Source organism: Sinocyclocheilus anshuiensis, unplaced genomic scaffold (genome assembly GCF_001515605.1).
Source record: "Sinocyclocheilus anshuiensis isolate Anshui unplaced genomic scaffold, SAMN03320099.WGS_v1.1 scaffold466, whole genome shotgun sequence".
In the NCBI taxonomy this organism is placed as follows: Eukaryota; Metazoa; Chordata; class Actinopteri; order Cypriniformes; family Cyprinidae; genus Sinocyclocheilus; species Sinocyclocheilus anshuiensis.
The window spans coordinates 1,843,594-1,864,197 of NW_015544159.1; the positions used below are offsets into that span (position 1 = coordinate 1,843,594).

The 20,604-nt window shown below is 37.8% G+C and overlaps 1 protein-coding gene across 1 annotated transcript in view; it reads left to right on the plus strand.

Moving 5' to 3' along the window:
• LOC107695552 (myoferlin-like) overlaps window positions 1–20,604 on the plus strand; it is a 32,555-nt gene that overhangs the window by 7,890 nt on the left and 4,061 nt on the right. Inside the window, exons 12-44 of the mRNA XM_016495529.1 lie at window positions 134–260; window positions 1,250–1,353; window positions 1,423–1,491; window positions 1,578–1,621; window positions 3,166–3,248; window positions 4,415–4,539; window positions 4,647–4,760; window positions 4,847–5,024; window positions 5,117–5,241; window positions 7,163–7,272; window positions 7,398–7,590; window positions 8,312–8,467; window positions 8,563–8,694; window positions 8,782–8,945; window positions 10,857–10,971; window positions 11,151–11,253; window positions 12,054–12,193; window positions 12,288–12,458; window positions 12,559–12,661; window positions 12,762–12,839; window positions 12,939–13,120; window positions 13,419–13,577; window positions 13,679–13,780; window positions 14,072–14,233; window positions 14,419–14,584; window positions 15,021–15,097; window positions 15,838–15,846; window positions 15,966–16,064; window positions 16,696–16,824; window positions 18,773–18,928; window positions 19,034–19,125; window positions 19,202–19,372; window positions 19,466–19,614. Coding sequence (XP_016351015.1) covers window positions 134–260; window positions 1,250–1,353; window positions 1,423–1,491; window positions 1,578–1,621; window positions 3,166–3,248; window positions 4,415–4,539; window positions 4,647–4,760; window positions 4,847–5,024; window positions 5,117–5,241; window positions 7,163–7,272; window positions 7,398–7,590; window positions 8,312–8,467; window positions 8,563–8,694; window positions 8,782–8,945; window positions 10,857–10,971; window positions 11,151–11,253; window positions 12,054–12,193; window positions 12,288–12,458; window positions 12,559–12,661; window positions 12,762–12,839; window positions 12,939–13,120; window positions 13,419–13,577; window positions 13,679–13,780; window positions 14,072–14,233; window positions 14,419–14,584; window positions 15,021–15,097; window positions 15,838–15,846; window positions 15,966–16,064; window positions 16,696–16,824; window positions 18,773–18,928; window positions 19,034–19,125; window positions 19,202–19,372; window positions 19,466–19,614 — 4,087 coding nt within the window. The remainder of the gene's footprint in view (window positions 1–133; window positions 261–1,249; window positions 1,354–1,422; window positions 1,492–1,577; window positions 1,622–3,165; window positions 3,249–4,414; window positions 4,540–4,646; window positions 4,761–4,846; window positions 5,025–5,116; window positions 5,242–7,162; window positions 7,273–7,397; window positions 7,591–8,311; window positions 8,468–8,562; window positions 8,695–8,781; window positions 8,946–10,856; window positions 10,972–11,150; window positions 11,254–12,053; window positions 12,194–12,287; window positions 12,459–12,558; window positions 12,662–12,761; window positions 12,840–12,938; window positions 13,121–13,418; window positions 13,578–13,678; window positions 13,781–14,071; window positions 14,234–14,418; window positions 14,585–15,020; window positions 15,098–15,837; window positions 15,847–15,965; window positions 16,065–16,695; window positions 16,825–18,772; window positions 18,929–19,033; window positions 19,126–19,201; window positions 19,373–19,465; window positions 19,615–20,604) is intronic.

A 20,604-nucleotide genomic window follows, 5' to 3' on the forward strand; every position in this document is an offset into this window, starting at 1 on the left:
TTTTTTTTTTTTTTTTTTTTTTTTTAAACCTGCTCTCTACCTGTCATTTTGAAACTAAAAAAATTCTTAATTTGTAAGCTTGTGCTAAACAAACTGTATTAACTGGTCCAATTGGTTAATGTCTATTTGGCAGGTGGAAAAGAAGGAGCAGGACAATGATAAAGATGATGTGGAGAGTAACCTGCTGCTGCCCGCTGGTGTCGCTCTCCGATGGGTTACTCTCAAACTCAAAGTGTTTCGGGCTGAGGACATCCCCCAGAGTATTACAGTTATTTCTTACACAGCAGCACAGGGGACAATCTTTTTGGGGTGATATGATTTTGGTTTCTATTGTAAGTCCAGGAAATGGCAACATTTGGGATGCTGAGCTGGTGAACATTAGGTCACTTCCTGATCCCTCAAGGTGGCATTGGACTAGCTGACACAAAACCATTCCCTGCCATTAACTGTTTAGTCACTATGCCTCCCCTGCTGAGAGACACGAATAATTTCCCTGATTCTCCAATGTCTATGTAAATTAAGCTAATGACTGAAAAATCAGAAGGCAGCCAGTATTTCATGTTTGACAATTTTGATCGTACTGTACGTTTTTGTGTTTAAAAATAAGTCAAGAAACTGTTTAGTGTAACTTAACTAGTGAATGTAGTTGAGAATATTTAAATGTTAAAGGAATAGTTCTTCCAAAAATGAAAATTTGAAAAGTTACTCATCCTCAGGCGATCCAAGATGTATATGAGTTTAAAGAGATGTAAATGTAGCATTACATCATTTGCTTACCAATGGATCCTCTGCAGTGAATGGCTGCCGTCAGAATGAGAGTTCAGAGAGCTGATTAAAAACATCACAATAATCCACAAGTAATCCACACGCTTCACAAGATGTTAACTGATAGACTGGAGTCGTGTGGATTATTGTGATGGTTTTTATCAGCTGTTTGGACTCTAATTCTGACGGCACCCATTCACTGCAGAGGATCCATTGGTGAGAAAGTGATGTGATGCTTCATTTCTTCAAATCTGTTTTGATGAAGAAACAAACTCATCTACGTCTTGGACGGGTCAGTAAATTTTCATCTTTGGGTAAACTGTTTCTTTAAGTAACTTATCGATGTAAATGTAAATAAAAGTAACCGTTACTAAAAAAAAAGTTGTATTTAGTAAGTACCAAACAGTTTCTTTTCCCAGTCTGTGAAATAATGACCTTCACTTTAAAGTGACAGAAGTTGTAACATTGAAATGTTTGTTTTCAGTGGATGATTCCATCACCCAGACTTTAAAAGCAGCATTTGGGGGTCAAGAAAACAAGAAAAATCTAGTGGATCCATTTGTTGAGGTCTGGTTTGCTGGCAAAAAGGTACAGCCCACCCAAACATACACACTTCTTGCTTCTGCTTTTTGTCTTGACTACAATTACGTCTTTCAGCTCTGTACACAAATAATTGAGAAAAACGCAAACCCAGAGTGGAACCAACAGCTCAACCTACAGGTTAAGGTAATTGGCTGAACTGGGAAAGATTTATTTATGCACTAAATGTGTTAGTCCTTCAACGTTTCCCATTGGTGCTACTTGTTTTACAGTTCCCGTCCATGTGTGAAAGAATCAGGCTGACTGTATTTGACTGGTGAGCATCTAAGCGTGGTGGTAAAGTTGTCTGGTCACATTGGATATGAACTTTTGAAATTCGTGTTGAGAGAATTCCCTGTGTTATTAGTCTTGGAATGTGAGCTGGGAGTTAAAGTTTGGTCAGAGTTTTGCGCTGGGAGGACACAGGCAGGCAGTATGAGTCATAGCAGTGCTGTCCCACCCTCTCCCACAATGCATTCCTGAATAAGTCAAGAAACTGTTTAGTGTAACTTAACTAGTGAATGTAGTTGAGAATATTTAAATGTTAAAGGAATAGTTCTTCCAAAAATGAAAATTTGAAAAGTTACTCATCCTCAGGCGATCCAAGATGTATATGAGTTTAAAGAGATGTAAATGTAGCATTACATCATTTGCTTACCAATGGATCCTCTGCAGTGAATGGCTGCCGTCAGAATGAGAGTTCAGAGAGCTGATTAAAAACATCACAATAATCCACAAGTAATCCACACGCTTCACAAGATGTTAACTGATAGACTGGAGTCGTGTGGATTATTGTGATGGTTTTTATCAGCTGTTTGGACTCTAATTCTGACGGCACCCATTCACTGCAGAGGATCCATTGGTGAGAAAGTGATGTGATGCTTCATTTCTTCAAATCTGTTTTGATGAAGAAACAAACTCATCTACGTCTTGGACGGGTCAGTAAATTTTCATCTTTGGGTAAACTGTTTCTTTAAGTAACTTATCGATGTAAATGTAAATAAAAGTAACCGTTACTAAAAAAAAAGTTGTATTTAGTAAGTACCAAACAGTTTCTTTTCCCAGTCTGTGAAATAATGACCTTCACTTTAAAGTGACAGAAGTTGTAACATTGAAATGTTTGTTTTCAGTGGATGATTCCATCACCCAGACTTTAAAAGCAGCATTTGGGGGTCAAGAAAACAAGAAAAATCTAGTGGATCCATTTGTTGAGGTCTGGTTTGCTGGCAAAAAGGTACAGCCCACCCAAACATACACACTTCTTGCTTCTGCTTTTTGTCTTGACTACAATTACGTCTTTCAGCTCTGTACACAAATAATTGAGAAAAACGCAAACCCAGAGTGGAACCAACAGCTCAACCTACAGGTTAAGGTAATTGGCTGAACTGGGAAAGATTTATTTATGCACTAAATGTGTTAGTCCTTCAACGTTTCCCATTGGTGCTACTTGTTTTACAGTTCCCGTCCATGTGTGAAAGAATCAGGCTGACTGTATTTGACTGGTGAGCATCTAAGCGTGGTGGTAAAGTTGTCTGGTCACATTGGATATGAACTTTTGAAATTCGTGTTGAGAGAATTCCCTGTGTTATTAGTCTTGGAATGTGAGCTGGGAGTTAAAGTTTGGTCAGTGTTTTGAGCTGGGAGGACACAGGCAGGCAGTATGAGTCATAGCAGTGCTGTCCCACCCTCTCCCACAATGCATTCCTCCCCATAAACCAGACTGCAGCTGCTCAGGGAACAGTGGAAAAACTGAGAAGGCCCCTAGCTGGACTGATTCTATGACACACTGGAACATTTAAGCTGACTCCCCCTCTTTCTCAGGGATCGCATCAGTGGGAATGATGCCATAGGAACCACGTATCTGGATCTGACCAAAGTAGCATCCTCTGGTGGTGAAACCGAAGGTATAAATGACTGTATACACAAATAGTTTTCATGTAAAACTTTTTATTTATTAATGCAGGGGTCATGTCCGGATCTTTTGAAAATGTACTATGAAACATTTTATTCATTTTTATTTGTTTTCTTTGTGATAGAGGATCATGCAGAAGATGAGTTTTCAGCAGATGAAGGTTGAATATATGTGCTGATTCCAGATCTGCAATCCCTTGTGTCCAAACACACAATATAGGAATTAAAAAAACTCTAGTTAACATGCAATTCTTTTAAGTTTTATTAATCACGTTGTTCTCTCAAACCAACCATTATTCATAGTGGTCTGAAAGGATTTGGTACCCATGGGTTTGCAGTTACTTTGCGCTTACTATGAATGCCTGTGCACGCTCTTCAAATTAGCATAAGCGCAGAGCACTTATGCTATTTTTGGCATGTTATGCATCATGTCGCACACCAAGAAATGAAATTATGCAATTCATGATAACCTTAATCACCTAAATAAAATGGCATGGCTTAATTAAGCATCTCAATTACATTACCGGTCAAAAGTTTGGAGTTAAGATTTTTTAAATGTTTTTGAAAGAGGTCTCTTATGTTTTTATTCAATATTGATAGGAAGAAGAAATGCTTTTTGAGTACCAAATCAGCATAACAGAATGATTTCTGAAGGATCATGTGACACTGAAGACTGGAGTAATATAATAAATATAGCTTTGCCATCAAGGGAATAAATTACATTTAAAATATATTCAAATAGAAACAAAGTGTTTTAAGTTGTAATAATATTTCCCTATAGTACTCTTTTTATTTTTGATGAAACAAATGCAGTCTTAGTGAGCATAAGAAACCTATTTTAAAAACATTAAAAAAAATTTTTTTGGCTGGTAGTATACGTCTTGTCATTGTGAAAATATTTCATTTGTGTAGAATCATATTATGCCAACATCCATCAATAACATTGTTTATCCATAGAATTAAAATCACAGCATGAATGTGTGTGTATATAATGAAATTTCTGCACTTTTTTAAAAATCACTTCAAATAATTTATAATACTAATCAAAATACTAATTTAAGGAGCTCTGCGTTTGGGATGCTTTAACAAACCTCACTCTAACATCCAACTATTATCATGTCACTGGAAACATTTTTATTGATTGTGTTTTTTTTCACAGGAGAGACTGAGAATTCTGAGATGGGCTTCCTGCCTGCTTTTGGGCCTTGCTATATAAATCTGTTTGGCAGCCCGAGAGAGTTCTCTGGCTTATCTGACCCATATGAAGACCTTAATTTAGGCAAGGCAAGTGCCAGTGATGAATTTGATATATTTCCATTCCCAAGTATTGAGGATTTATTTGCAGCAAAAATGCATTTCAAGTAGGCTGAAAGTTTTGTATATATTTGCAGGGTGAAGGGGTGGCTTACCGAGGCAGAATTCTTGTTGAACTCTCTACTAAACTTGATGGAAAGGCTGACAAGTCTGTGGAAGAAATATCAAGCGATGATATCTTGGTAGTTCAGGTGAGGCTCTTTGTTGAGTTTTCATACAAAGCAGTTTTTCCACCAGAATATTTTATTTACGGTTTGTGTTCCTTTTCTTTGAATAGAAATACCAGCGTAGAAGGAAGTATTGTCTATGTGCAGTGTTTCATAGTGCAACTATGATCCAAGAACCAGGGGAGCCCATTCAGTTTGAAGTTAGCATTGGCAACTATGGCAACAAGAATGACCTAACATGCAAACCTCTGGCGTCGACCACACAGTACAGCTGTGCTGTTTTTGATGGTGATGCACATTTTGAAGGATTTGGGGTGTAATAAAGATACTGAGTAAATGAAATAGGATCTGTGGTGTTAAGATTGTTGTTTTTTTTCCAGGTAATAATTACTACTACCTGCCCTGGGCCGACACTAAGCCTGTGATTGCCATCACGTCCTTTTGGGAGGATATCAGTCACCGGTTAGACTCACTGAACATCATTCTGTATATATCTAACCGGTTGGTAAGTAAATGTTTTGTATGACATTTTAAAGTTTCTAGCGGTACACACTCTCTATTCACATCAGTATACTTCTTATACACTGCTGTTCAAAAGTTTGGGATCAGTAAGATTTTTAATGTGTTTTAAAGAAGTCTCTTCTGTTCATCAAGTCTGCATTTATTTAACCAAAAATACAGAAAAAGAGTAATATTGTAAAATATTATTACCATTTAAAATAATGGCTTTAAAATATAATTTATTTCTGTGATGCAAAGCTGATTTTTCATCATCATTACTCCAGTCTTCAGTGTCACATGATACTTCAGAAATAATTCTAATATGCTGATTTATTATCAGTGCTGGAAACTGAACTGTTGTGCAGCTTAATATTTTTTTGGAACCTGTGACACTTTTTTCAGTATTATTTGATGAATAAAGTTAAAAAGGACTGCATTTATTTCAAATGGAATTATTTTGTAACAATATACACTACCGTTCAAAAGTCTGGGGTCAGTATTTTATTTTATTTTATTTTTTAAAGAAATTAATGCTTTTATTCAGAAAGGATGTGTTGAATTGATACAAAGTGATAATAAAGACTTAAATTGTTAGAAAAGATTTCTATTTTAAATAAATGCTGTTGTTTTCAACTTTTTATTCATCAAAGAATCCTGAAAAAAGTATCACCGGTTGCAAAAAAAGCATTAAGCAGCACAACTTTTTCCAATATTGATAATAAATCAGCATATTAGAATGATTTCGGAAGGATCATGTGACACTGAAGACTGGAGTAGTGATGATGAAAAATCAGCTTTGCATCACAAAAATAAATTATATTTTAAAGTATATTAATATAGAAAACCATTATTTTAAATGGTGATAAAATTTTACAGTATTACTGTTTTTTTTTTTTTTTCTTCATTTTTGATCAAATAAATGCCACCTTGATGAGCAGAAGAGTCCTCTTTAAAAAAACATTACAAATCTTACTGATCCCAAACTTTTGAATGGCGATGTAACAGTGGTTCTCAACTTGTTTTGCTTAAAGTGCCCCTATTATGCCCTTTCGAATATTGGTTTTCATGTAGCTGTATGTGAATGTAAATAATCTGCAGAGTTGTAAAGCCGAAAGTGCACGATAAATAAAGTTATTGTCTCCTAAAAGAAAGAATCGACTCTGAACAGCCTAAACGAGTCGTCAGTAATTAGAATCCCACTTCCGTGATGGCTACATGTCATGGGTAACACATTTGCATAATGCCTGCTATGTTCTACGTTGGTCGGCTGCGAACAACTCCCTGCCCTCAAACACTGTAGCTTGTTCGTATGTTAACATCATGTCGAGAACACACTTTGTCCAATGATGTGAAAGTAAATTTGTTTTGTTTTCACTTCCGAGAGATGAGACTGCAAAGAATTGGTGGTTAAAATTCATTCTTTCCACTGTAGCACAGCAGTACAACTCCAATCTTTTTTGTGTTCCCGTCATTTTACTGACAACTGCTTCTCTAATCTCGGGGAGTTCACAAAATGTTTGGGATTCACAAAACGCTTGCTCTTGAAAAATGGCTCGGTACCCAGTTTATTTGGGCCAGCTGGATTCCACTGAATCGCAACCTGGAAGTATGATATATATAACCGATGTTCTATCGAGCATTGGAAATATGGCAATGGGTGTATCGTTTGCGACATGCCAATTACAACAGACTTGGGCCATCTGACCAATCAGAGCAGAGTAGGCTCACTGAAAGGTGTGGCTGCATGCATGTAAACCTATTGTTGGAGACTCCCAAAACAATATTAGGAACCTTAAAAATGGCATGATAGGGGCACTGTAATCCAAATTTTACATTAGTAATCAAGTGTTGATTTTAGTGGACATATATGAATAAAATTCATTCTTTGTGCATCAAATCTTTCAATACGATTCCTCCTTTTGCAGCAAACAAACCTCAGTGCGTTAAAGTCTGCAGTACAGTCCAAAGCTACAGATGAAAGACTAGTAGAAATCTGGCTAAAGCTTATGAATCAGTTAATGGAAGATATCAGCAGGTAATATCCACTTTAGATCTTTTTAGATCAACAATCAAGATGTCACTACATGCATTGCTAAGGGCAAAGAGGTGGTTATTTTTGTCATACATGTTTTAACTAATACAAACTCCTGTGTCCTCAAGTGTCAAAATTCCTGACCTGGAGGGGAAGCCCAATCTCACAGCCCTGGATATTCAGATGAAGTTGTTGCGGGACAGTGCTCTGAAGAACATCATGAAGGGAGCGAAACACTTGTTTGAGGAAGCCACAGATGTTAAAAAGTGCTTGAGCATCATTGAAGGCTGGCTGGACAAACTCAAGCAACTCGCTGAAGAGGTTTTTTTTTTTTATCCTGTGTAGGAATGGAGCTACAATCAGGGATACACAAAGTAGATATATATATAAACCTTTCTCAAAAGTTTCCTAAAACCTAAAACCAAAATGCGTTCTTGTCTTAGGACATCTTTGATTTAACTTTTTTTAAATTTTAATATTGATGCATTCCTTAGGTTGCTACCGATGTATTAAAAAAAAAAAAAAGTCTCACATAGCCAGACTTTTCACTATTGACAAAGTCCAGTCCACATTGCTACTTAGTCTAACTAAGAACCGGCTGCTTAGACATGTCTGTTTTTACATGTGGTTTTAGTTATTATGCCTATGACGATATTAGACCAGCTAAAAGAAGCATGATTTTTTCAAAGATATCACTTCAACATGGAATATAAGGTTCTGATCGTGAATATTTAGCTGCTACTATGAACCTTAAACAAAACTCTGAACCTCTTAAAGATTTGATGCCACAAACCTGACAAACTTCTTCCTGTAAAGCACTCATTTTGTCATTATGGTGCCTAGTAAACAACTCCAGGCAAACTGGTGCACCCCGATTTCCAATGCTAATGTTTTGTGTACAGTATACTTTAGACGGTCAGAGACTAGTGCTAGATTAGAACTTGAGCTAATTCTTGTTGGTCCGACTAATAGAATCTGACTATTTAAACATAATTTGTATCAACATTAATCGTGGAGCATCTTTTTTTTTTTTTTTTCAAAGTCTCAGATCAGCATGCCTGATGTGATTATCTGGATGTTGAGAGGAGAGAAGAGGGTAGTGTACACTCGCATCCCAGCCCATCAAGTGCTCTATTCATCCTACAGTGAGCAGGCATGTGGTCAATACTGCGGAAAGACCCAGACTGTCTTTATGAAGGTATTGAGAGTTTGTTTCATGCTGCTTTTTAAAAAAAAAAAAACTTTTACATTTTGCTCCATGAAAAGTATCCCATAATGACCGTTTCCCAACAGTATCCCATGGACAACAAAAATGGTTTGAAAATTCCCGTCCAGTTACGTGTGAACATGTGGCTTGGGCTGGCAACAGAAGAAAAGAAGTTCAATCATTATGCAGACGGAATGTTCAATGTATTTGCAGAATTGGTAAATATTGTTTTTTTTATGGTTTTAGGTCTGGAGAGATAGACTCTTGAGTAAGGAGCTAATGTTCATCCATTGTCTCTTTCGCAGTATGAAAACCAGGCTCAGGTTCTGGGGAAATGGGGCACCACTGGTCTGCTTAATCGTAGCAAGTTTTCTGATGTCACAGGCAAAGTGAAGCTGAAGCAGGAGTATTTTTTGCCCCCTGTTGGCTGGGAGTGGGAAGGTGACTGGTGTGTTGATCCAGAGAAAACGTGAGTTGTTCTATACCCTCAACACAAACATTTGGAAATAGCTGGCAAATTATTAATGACGTTTCCAAGCATCATTATTGCTATTTCTCACAATTAGGGGTAAACGTTTGAACAAACTAGCAACACTAAATGTTAAACTAAAGGCCTGTTCACACCAGTACATGTGTGAAAATTCAGTGCAATAAACATTTTAACTCTCCTGTCACATTAAAAATCTGTACACATCTTTCGCATTCCTGGGTCTGTTTTGACCCGGTTAAATGTGAGCTTATAAAAGAGTCACATTATTAAATGTATTTATTTTTTGACTAAAACACATTATATCTGTGAGTGATTGTGCAAAAAATTTTGAATGTTACCATGTTAATGTTACTATGTTAACACTACGTTAATACTACATTTACCCCCTTTTTATGAATTATAAAATTTGGAATTTCTGAATTTTTAAAAACTACAGCAAAACTGTGATGCAAGACAAAAATATATTTTTTCAGTATTCGTGAGAAATTTTATTTCAATATATTATTATATGAAATTTATAAGATTATATTAACTGATAATTACCAGTATTCATTGGATTGAATGAATTTGAAACCTACATATGTTTTTTTTAACAAAACATATTAATTTTACTGGCATAAACTTTCACTTTTCGGATGAAAAAGATGATCAACAGCCTGAATGTGCTGTGCTTCATCAATAGGTGGCAATAGAGTGAAATGTGGACTTGTCCACTTTCTTAACTCTTTCCTTTTTCAAAATGAAACTGTTTGGTCTTTGAACTTTTGCTCTACACCCCTTTGGGTTGTAGTTCACTAGATATAGTTTATTTGTTATGTCACTTACATGTTTTTTCTCTTTATATGTTTTTTTTATGTGCATATTCAAATTTACCAACAAAATTCAGTCTTAGAATTGTGTGTGAGATACTGGAAGTTTGAAAAAATAAAATAAAATAATATTTCATGTGTAAAACCACAGTTCACAGTCAAAACTGACCTGAATGTGAAAGTTGTGACAGTTTAATTTAAATGGTTATATCTCTTAAATTATTTTAAAAAATCTGAAAAAAGTAAATGACATGTATTTTAATGGTCTTAACCCATATGCAAAGTTTTTTTTAATCTACTAAAAATGATGGATGTTTTTAAAAAATGTTATATACCACTTCCAGGTCAAAACTGACGCAAATGTGATATGAACAGCTGTTCGAATAAATTAACCCTCCTGTGTCTTTTCAGCCTGTCAAAAACATTTGCATTTTATGGAGAGGTGTTCTAATTTCTTTAAATCTGGCCAACCAGCAAGATTTGCGCTTTTGGTCACATGCCCAGAGCTGCTGCTGTTACATAAAACTACAATACAACTTGGTGGTGCTCATGGACAGACTATTTTGCCAAGCGACAGTCAATAGCAGAGGAAGAATCCAGAACTGTCTTTCTTGTCTCTGAATGCTTGTATTTGGTGTTGTTTGATAAACATAGCGAATGCAAAAATCTGAATGGCTATTTGAAGCATGTATGACTTACTTACTTCTCCGTGTCAGGTGGGTTAGAAACGGCTATGCAGTGCTATTTTGTGTACCTGCTTTTTTATAAGTGCCACCTACTGTCAGAGAGTGAATACTCATTCAGCCTGCCTGCTTTTTTTAATGCATCCATTTAAGCAGACGAATTGAATGGAAAAATCTGACCACATTTTTGTGTGTTGATGTGAACAGGCCTTTAGTTCTGCACCTCTTATGGTATAGCCATTACTATATATCAATGCCCGGGTCAGAAACCCCCCCAACACCACACACAATACCTAGCATAATGGTGGCGAGTTTTGCATTGACAACCTACACTCATATTTACTTCAAAAAAGTTACAGTCTAGTCAAAAATTATGTTTTTCTTGGGTGGACGTGTAGTCTGCTGACTGAGGCTGATGCAGGACACACAGAGTTCGTGGATGAGGTCTATGAGAACGAGACTCGATTACCAGGAGGAGAATGGAAGCTTGCAGCAGAGCCTTACACTGATGTGGTAAAAGCACCTCCCAATCCTTGGGCTCATATCAGATGTCTAATCAAGCCATTCGTTCATTCATTTATTCTATTTAAACAGCCTCTATGGTACTACTCCTACATGTGAAACAAAGAAAGAAAAGTTTATAGTATCTCTCAAAAATCCTGTTATTCCTCATTATTATCCTTTATTTACAGAATGGAGAAAAGGTTCAGGGCCCTACAGAGATTGAATGCCCTCCTGGCTGGAAGTGGGAGGATAACTGGACTTTTGATGGCAACCGTGCTGTCGATGAAAAAGGTGAGCCTGCCATTGTACTTTGTTTAGGAATCTTGCGATGTGTTCTTAACAATTGAGCTGCTTTTAAAAAATATTTCATTTAAAAAGAGTTTACAATTTACTCATCTGCATGTAATTTCTTCTGTGGAGCAGAAAAAATAAAGTTTAGCTGAATGTTCACTGCTCTTTTTGATGAAAGGAAAATGTACAGTGACCAGAGGCGGCCTTTAAAATGGAGGAAGAAACACAATAAAGTAGACCATTTGACTTGTGCAATATTTCAAGTCTTCTGAAGTCATGCATTAGCTTTAAGAAACAGACTGGCACTTAATTTTCTAGAATTTATCTACAATAAATTTTACATATTCACACTACAGCACATTAACACATGTCATGGAAGTTTGGTATGAAACTCTAGATGACATAGGCTGTTAGGGTCCTTTACATGCAATCTGCTAACAATCATATCATTTACTACATGGCACAGATTGATTGGACTCCGTTTGATTCTATGGCCAATAAGTTTGCTTGCTCAACATTTAAATAGTCTGGTTCAAGTGTTAGCTGTAAGCTGATCCTGCAGCGCGTTATCAAAGATCCTCTGAAACTGTCCACCTCCTCCAGCTCCACCTGTCAAGATTTGCTCTTGGATTTATGCATGTTTGTTCATGCAGCATCAGCATATCTTACATGCTCACATCAGCGTGTCTGCATATCTATTGGCAATAGCAAGTCCATACAGTAATGATTAAAACTCGTTTAGTTCATCCAATTTAAATCTTTAGGCTGTGCAGTTATATGATGTGTATTTATAAGTTTAGGTTGGGAATATGGCGTCACTATTCCGCCTGATGATAAGCCCAAATCCTGGGTGGCAACTGAGAAGATGTACCACATTCATCGTCGCAGAAGAATGATCCGACCTCGCAAAAGGATTCCTGGTGCCAAAACAGCTGCTGATGCAAGTGCATTTTAAAAGACTTTTCAAAGTTAATTAGGATCAAATGTTAGATAGTGCTTTTATAATGTGTATTTCCTAATTGTTTGACATGCAGAAGAAGGATACAGGAGATGCAGAGGGATGGGAATACTCCTCACTCATTGGCTGGAAGTTCCACAGGCAGCAGCGATCTTCTGACACGTTCCGTCGGCGGCGTTGGAGAAGGAAGATGACACCTGCTGATCGGGTTGGAGCCTCGGCCATTTTCAAACTGGAGGGAGCTCTGGTTAGCATCAAAGCTGCCTAATTTTTATATTAATTTATATACTTATCCTGTTTTTTTGTTAGCCATATAATGACCTCTTCACTGCTGATTTGCTTGACAGGGAGTCGACATGGAATCTAAAGGTGATGAAAAAGGCAATAAAGCAGAAACTTCCGTTAAGCAGTTTGGAGCCAACACACCGACTATATCGTGCACATATGACCGTGAGTTCATTAAGGACAGAGATTTCAGAAAAATCTTCTCTTTTTTTTCCTGTTACCAGAATATCCATTTTATTAAAGTTGAACCTGATTTTTCTTGCAGAATCCAACGCGTACCACTTGAGAGTCTATGTTTACCAAGCCAGAAACCTTACTTCTCTTGACAAAGACAGCTTCTCAGGTATTATAGCAGTTGTGATATTGCTGATATGACTTTTAATTATCTGTAAAATTGACCAGGCTTTTATTATAACTAAAATCATATTGGTTTAAATTGCAGATCCATACGTCCATGTGTCATTTTTGCATCACAGCCAAACAACAGAGACAGTCCGAAGTACCTTGAATCCAACATGGGATCAGACTCTTATTTTTAAAAATGTGGAGATCTATGGTGATCCCCAGTCTGTTGCTCAAAATCCACCTGTTGTGGTTATGGAAATCTTTGACAGCGATCAAGTGGTTAGTCTGATTTCTTTATGCCGCCACTAACAGCTTCTCAGGTTGTCCCAGGATGCTTATTAAATGTAAAGAAATAGTTCACTCATAATTTTAAATTGTTACAAAACAAAAGATCATTTTTGTAGAATTAATTAAAAGTTTATAGACAATTTATTTAAATAATAACATATAGCATATAAACAGATTTTTTTAGTTTACCGGTAAACCTGACAAATACTAGCTAATGTGTATATACTTGCCCTTTAGTATGCAAGTGTCCCCACAGAGTGAATTATTTGCATTTTGTCCATCCTGGTAGGGTAAGGATGAAATGCTTGGCAGAAGTACATGCGTACCATTGGTGAAGTTGACTTCAGGTATGGATGGATCCCCTAAACTCCTCTGGGAGCCTGTAATTCACAAAAATGCTCCTGCTGGGGAGGTTCTGGTGGCTGCAGAGCTCATTCTGAAGACCAAGGTGTGGTCCTTAATGAAATTTAGGTCTATTTAACCACGTCAGTGGCTGCTTTGTGATTCAATTCTTCTTCTTCTTGAAAATTCTTATGTTGCCTACTCTAGGGAAATGACACTGAACTTCCTCTTGTTCCCCCCAAACGAGGAGAGAAACTCTATATGGTACCTCAAGGGGTGCGACCTGTTGTGCAACTCACTGCCATAGAGGTCAGTTTCGGCTGTGTGTGTTTTCTCACTGTTTGGACTTGTCAAGGTCAAATCATGCAGAATCGAAATTCCCTTTAATCCTTTAATTATTATGTTGAGACGGTGTACTATTAAAACTTCATCTCTAGTCAAAAAAGGCAATTTATTGAAGTGACACACACAATCACCCATATTTACACTAGGAAGTCATATTTGTCCTAACCCGACAGTAAACTTGTGCGTAAGTGCAGAAAAGCGCTAGATTGAAGTATTCAGGTGTTTTTGACATTTTTGTTGTTTTGCTGGATGCAGGTTCTAGCATGGGGATTGCGTAACATGAAGACGTATCAGCTGGCTCCGGTGACGTCACCCATTCTGGTGGTGGAGTGCGGAGAAGAGAAAGTTCAGACAGCTGTCATCAAAAACATGAAGAAGTGCCCTAATTTTCCAGGAAATGTCCTCTTATTAAAAGTGGTGAGCATCCATATGTACCTGTGGAGAAAAGGTGCAGTCATTCTTTAAAATAAAGGCTGCTTGCTTTGATATTTTGCTGTCGAATGCGATGACATTCATATTTAAATGTGGTTTAAGTGTCCAAACTGTTTTTTTTTCTGAGGCCATAGACTATATGTCTTTAGCATCTTGTTTTGTGTCTTTAGCTTCTACCCAAAGAAGAGATGTATACTCCCCCTGTAGTGCTGAAAGTCATCGACCACAGACCCTTTGGACGGAAACCCGTGGTGGGTCAATGCACCATCAGTTCCCTAGAAGAGTTTCGATGTGATCCTTATGCCACAATTGCAGAAGTGGCCATGTCTTCAAAAGGTACATTACTTTTTACACATTTCTGTTGACTGATTCTTTTTCTGTTTTTGTTGAAGGAGAGTTACAAACACCAAATATTACAAACCAGTATCACAAACAAATGCTTGAGTGTGAAAGGCAACATTGTATTGGTATTCCTTAAATTCTGGTTTTAATCAAATCAAAAATGGTTTTGAAGATAACTTCAGCTTTAGGTGGGCTATACATTTTGCTTGGTGTAAACCTCTTTTTTTTTTTTTTTTTTTTGTAGTAATTGCATGCTAAATTGTGGTTGGTCATTTATTTATTCTATTTGCATACTCAATTCTAATTGATTTTGTCAAATATGTAACCATGTATAGTCGCTTTAACTCTGTTGTACAGCAAATTTATGGAAATGCAAATTTGAAAAAAAATATTTATTAGCATTCTTACAAAATTCTCCCTTTTCCTGCAGTGGCTTTGATGGCAGCTTCTCCTAGAGACCTCCATGTAAACATAGATGACGGCAGACAGCATCTTCTAGAAGCTCAGGTACTGGTACCAAGTCACTTGATTTGGTAGGCTTAGGAACTAAAGTCTCACCTTGTGAGAGAACTCTGTGTAATGGACACTGGTACACACATCTGTATAAATTTGCACCTACTTTGTGAATTTCAGTATTTTTATGGCATCTCAGCTGCTGTTGACAAAATGGCAACTGCTAGTCACATTCAAGTATGTATAGAAATAAGGCACTTTAATCAAAATGCCTGAAAACTTTGAGGCTGATTAAGTGAATCTTCACCTTCTGTAGTTACAAATGGGTTAAATTGGGGGAATATCAAATCAATCGGTTGTTCTCAAAATGATCAATCTCATTTCCCAATCAGGTGATTTGCAGCTGACTTGCTCTATAAGGAATCATACGAACTTTTATTGAATTAATTAATTAAAGCTCACTCCTGTGTGTGTACTATAGGCTTTTAATCGTGTTGAAAAGTATTAAGTAAACTTGTATACATTTTTGTCAGATTTAAGGCTTTTTAAAATGTATATTAAATTTACATTCCTTTTTACTTAGATTTAGATAAATCTTTTAATGTGATTAGTCTTTTAATGATGATTGGGGTCATGCTGTACTGATAAAGTAAGTTGAAATTAGACTGAAAATGGGACAGAAATGGGATGTAAGAGCTTTTACAAGCCTAATAATATTCCTGCTTACCAAATCTTAATGAATAGTGTGTGTGTGTGTGTGTTTGTTCAATGTATCCACTTCTTGGTTTCAACAGCGCGAGAAGGTGAGTTCTGTGATAGACACACTTTCCACTTAAGCTCTGGTTTTAAATCATTTATCATCATATCTGTATTTTAGCTCTATCATGAGGATGAAACTATCCATTTTGTCATTACATTACAGGAGAAAGAGACTGTTGATTGGTGGAGTAAGTTTTATGCTTCTGTTGGAGAGAGTGAGAAATGCCGCCCATACCTTGACAAAGGTTATGACACATTGGAGGTGTGAATTCTGTCTAAACTATATGATAACATTGTAGATATACATATTTATTTAATATTAAATTAATAAATACCTTAAATCTAGAAATATATTTAGTAATGTTACTACAATGTTACAGGAATAGTTCACCCAGAAAGTAAAATTCGTTCCAAACGCATGTGACTTTTTCTTCTTAATTAATGTGCTGGTTACTCTTTTCCATGCTGTTACAATGAATAGGAACAAAGGCTTTTATGCATCACAAAAGTAGTCCATACAACTCATGTATTCTAGTCTTTTGAAGCCTTACATTTTTTGTGTGAGGGACAGATTTTTTCATCACACAAAGCTATTGTATGACTTCAGAATACTTATACTATATTTATATATCTATACAGAACTTCTGTCATGGTGCTTTTGTGTCTTTTTTGAAGCTTGAAAGCAACCAGTACAATATTCAGATGTTTGGAACAATGTGTACGTAAATTATGACGCATTTTTATTGTTGGGTGAACTTATTTCACTTATTATTTAACTTATTCACTTATTTTACAAATACACGCTGGAGAATTTGAATCCACGAAGGTTAATTTTTAGTGGAGTTGTTGTATTTAGTATTTGTAGTGAGGTTCTCTTCTGTTGGTTTTCATAGGTATATGACCATGAGCTTGAAAGTGTAAAACAGTTCATGGGTCTCACTGATTTCTGCAACACCTTCAAATTGCATCGTGGTAAAAATGAAAGTGACGATGATGACCCCGCTGTAGTTGGAGAAATCAAGGCAAGATGTCTTATTAATTTGCTTTAAGAATAAATGTAATGCTGTTTAAGTCGCACCTTATGATTTTTTTCTGTTCTTGGTTGTGTAAGATTCAATAAAGGACTAGGTGTTACAGTCCCTAGTGTTACACCGATACTGATTCCCTGGTGAGTTCTTGAAGAAAAATGGCTGCTATAAGGCTTTATCACCAGGACACATCATCAGTTGTGTACCTCAGCATCATGGGGTGTTTCGGCCATTTATCACAAGACACCCTCTGCTGAGGCAGGCCCACCACAGGTTGATCAGGCCTGGATGTGTGTCACATGGTTAGCTGTTTGCCTTAGCAGTCCATCTGGTGTCACTCCTTTTCATCCACAGCCAGTGACTGGTCCTCTCGGCTGTGTCGGCCAGCTCTTTGATTGCTCGTCTATGAGCCTGACCCCTGACTCCAATCTCCCTAAGGATCTTTGATGTTGACTTGGCTACAAAGCCCCTACACCCCACCTCCACCGGGCGCACCTTTATCTTCCAGCCTCTATCCTCTGCCTCAGCTGCTAGGTTGGAATATCGCAGTTTCTTTCGCTCATAAGCTTCCTCAACAGCGTCCTCCCAGGGTACTGTAAGTTCGATAATATAAGCAAGCTGGCAGGAGTTAGACCAGAGAACAAGATCTGGTCTCAGAGTGGTCGTTGCGATCTCTGAGGGGAAAGTGAGCTTTTGATCCAAAACCACTTTCATCTGCCAATCCCTGGCCATGTTTAGTGGGCCTAAATCAGGGATTGATGGACGAATTCTCAGCTTGTCCCCCTCTCGAACAAATGTTGGTAGGTGTTGGCGCGCACCCTGGTTGTTGAGGGGTTGGGCATTGCTGGATACCCTCCTGCACTCAAGCTTATCGGCTAAACACCTGAGAACCTGGTTGTGTCTCCACGTGTACCTGCCTTGGATGAGGCTGGTCCTACAACCAACCAAAATGTGCTTGAGGGTTGCTGGGGCTGCACACAGGGGGCAAGATGGATCCTTTCCGAGCCATAACTGCAAATTTATAGGAGAGGGCAGAACATCGTACGTGGCTTGGACAATGAAGCTCAGCCTGTTGGATTCCATGGTCCAGAGATCGCTCCATGTGAATTTCCTCTCTTCGACATCCTCTCAGCCCATCCAGCGACCCTGTTTAGCTTGTGCTACTGCTCTGGAACGCCTGGCTGCCTCCTCCTGTCGTCGCACCTCCTCTACCACCATGGTTTGGCATTCTGTTGTAGAAGCCTTTTGCCAGAGAGGTGTTGCTGTTCCAAGGCCAAGGCCTCCTCTATCTTGTTGAACGTGACCCACTATGTCACGAAGGCGGAGAGCAGATTTGGCCTGTTGCACAGATGTGGCTGGGGTCCACTTCTTCCCTGTTGCTAGGGTAAGAGCGGCACCTCTCACTATGGGGTCTCTGGAGTCACTAAGGGACATGTCCAGTCTCACCTTGGCACATTTGAACTCTTCAGCCAGCCTAAAAATTGGAAGTGACAGGGCTCCTTTGCTGTAAAGTCCAACACTACTGAGGCACTTCGAAAGTCCAAGCCTTTTCCTCACATGAGAGTTCACTAGCCTTTCCAGTTGATTGGCATGGGTTAGCGAGACCTCGTACATGGTCAACGGCCACAGGAGTCTGGGTAGTAACCTGAACTGGAAACACCAGAGCTTCAGTTTCCCTGGGAGTTCCGTGTTGTTAATCTGCCTGAGGCCATTAGCAGTGTCCTGCCGGAGTTGTTCCAGTTGCTGGGTGTCTCTGAGGTCTGCATTATACCATCGTCCGAGGCTCTTGATGGACTTCTCTAGGACTGTTGGGATTGGTTCGTTACTAATGTAGAACCGCTCGCCTGTTAGTTGGCCTTTAACAATGGAGATGCTGCGAGATTTAAATAAATAATTTAATTTAATTTAAGTAAAATAAATGATGTAGTTTGATTGTTTTCAGGGCTCCTTTAAGATGTACCCATTGCCAGATGACCCAGGGGTGCCCCCTCCGCCTCGTCAGTTCATAGAGCTGCCCGACAGCATCTCTCAGGAGTGTGTGGTCAGAATCTATGTGGTTCAAGCCATCGACATGCAACCCAAAGACAACAATGGCAAAGTACTTGATTTCATTCAGCATTTTAAGGAACATCAGAACTAATTTTGAGTTTCAGCTGCACAATTTCAAGAATTCATTTTTATTAAAAGGTCCTTTTCATTTCAGTGTGACCCATACATTAAAATCTCTTTGGGGAAAAAGTCTGTTGATGACAGAGACAACTATGTACCATACACTCTTAACCCAGTGTTTGGAAGGTAATGCCATAGATTTATTGAGAGTTTATCATGTATCATATTGTCGAAGAAGACTAAGTTTTCTGTCTCTCAACAGGATGTTTGAAATTACATGCTTCCTTCCACAAGACAAAGACCTGAAAATTGCCGTCTATGACTTTGATTTGCTCAGCCGTGATGAGAAAGTTGGGGAGACGGTGATTGACTTGGAGAACCGCCTTCTTTCTCGCTTTGGTTCCTACTGTGGTTTAGCCCAGACATACTGCATGTGAGACCCATACACTTTAATGTAAACTTAGTATTTTCTTTGAGGACAACTGTAGAGGCATTAGTTGATTTAATGGTGTTATTCATTAAATAGTTCTGGAACAAACCAGTGGCGCGATCAACTCAAACCATCTCAGATTCTTGAACAACTTGCCCGTTGGAAAGGCTTAAGTCCACCCAGGAGTGAAGACAACGGAAACACGCTATCTTTTGGTGGCCGATTGTACTGCCTCTCTGACTTCGGTAATTTTCAGAGCTTTCATCATTGAACATCATTATAGTGGCTTGACAAACTGTTATTGTGTTATATCCACCAAACTGAGTACAGAGCCTATTCTGATTCAGGTTGCTATATCTTTTTGAATTGATGGGATGTACAGCTGCCCTATAGCGGACAACAAAAAGACAAAAAAAAAAACATGCCCAAGGACCCCTAAATATAATGACCTTGTTTTATTATAGTAATATTAGACATGTTACCAAATAAGTAGCTTTTATATTGTTATTTTACTAAATCCAAAGCTAATTATTAAAATATTATGTGGAAATATTTACTATTAAGATAACGGCATATATTTTAAACCTTAAAAAATCAAATTTCTTTTGTTCCCCTTTTACATTTTCTACAAAGCATAGCACCCTGTTGCTGCCCTACTTTTACACTGTTTCCGTTGTTTTTTTTATCAGGGTTTCCGTGGGTCCTTAAAAAGTCGGTAAGACAAGAATTGAAATGTAGCTTAATGTGACTATTAAACTTCAAAAGGCACCTTTCATTAAATAAACACGAGCGCTGCACGTTTCGAAGTCCGGTGCTGCGCTGATTTGTGTTCTGCGGTTACCGGGGAAACCGTTATTTATGCCGTTCCGAAAGCGCCTCCTGCTGGCAGAGAACAAATTAGCATTTTTCAATAAGTCCGTCTGCTGTTTCTGTTTAGACAGTGCGAAAATCAACCCATTTTGTGCTGCAAACACATGCTAATGCATTATAAAAATCTAAACAATTAAGACACTAAGATGTATTTGTTGTTTAATTAATATAATAATTGATTGATAATACACTGCAAAAAATGCTTTTCTTATAATTTTTTTACAATTTGTTTTAGTTTTTGCTTAAAACAAGAAAAAATATCTGCCAATGGGGCAAGAAAAATAGTCTTGTTTTGCCTATGAATTAAGATTATTTTTCTTACCCCATTGGCAGATATTTTTTCTTGTTTTAAGCAAAAAGGGATT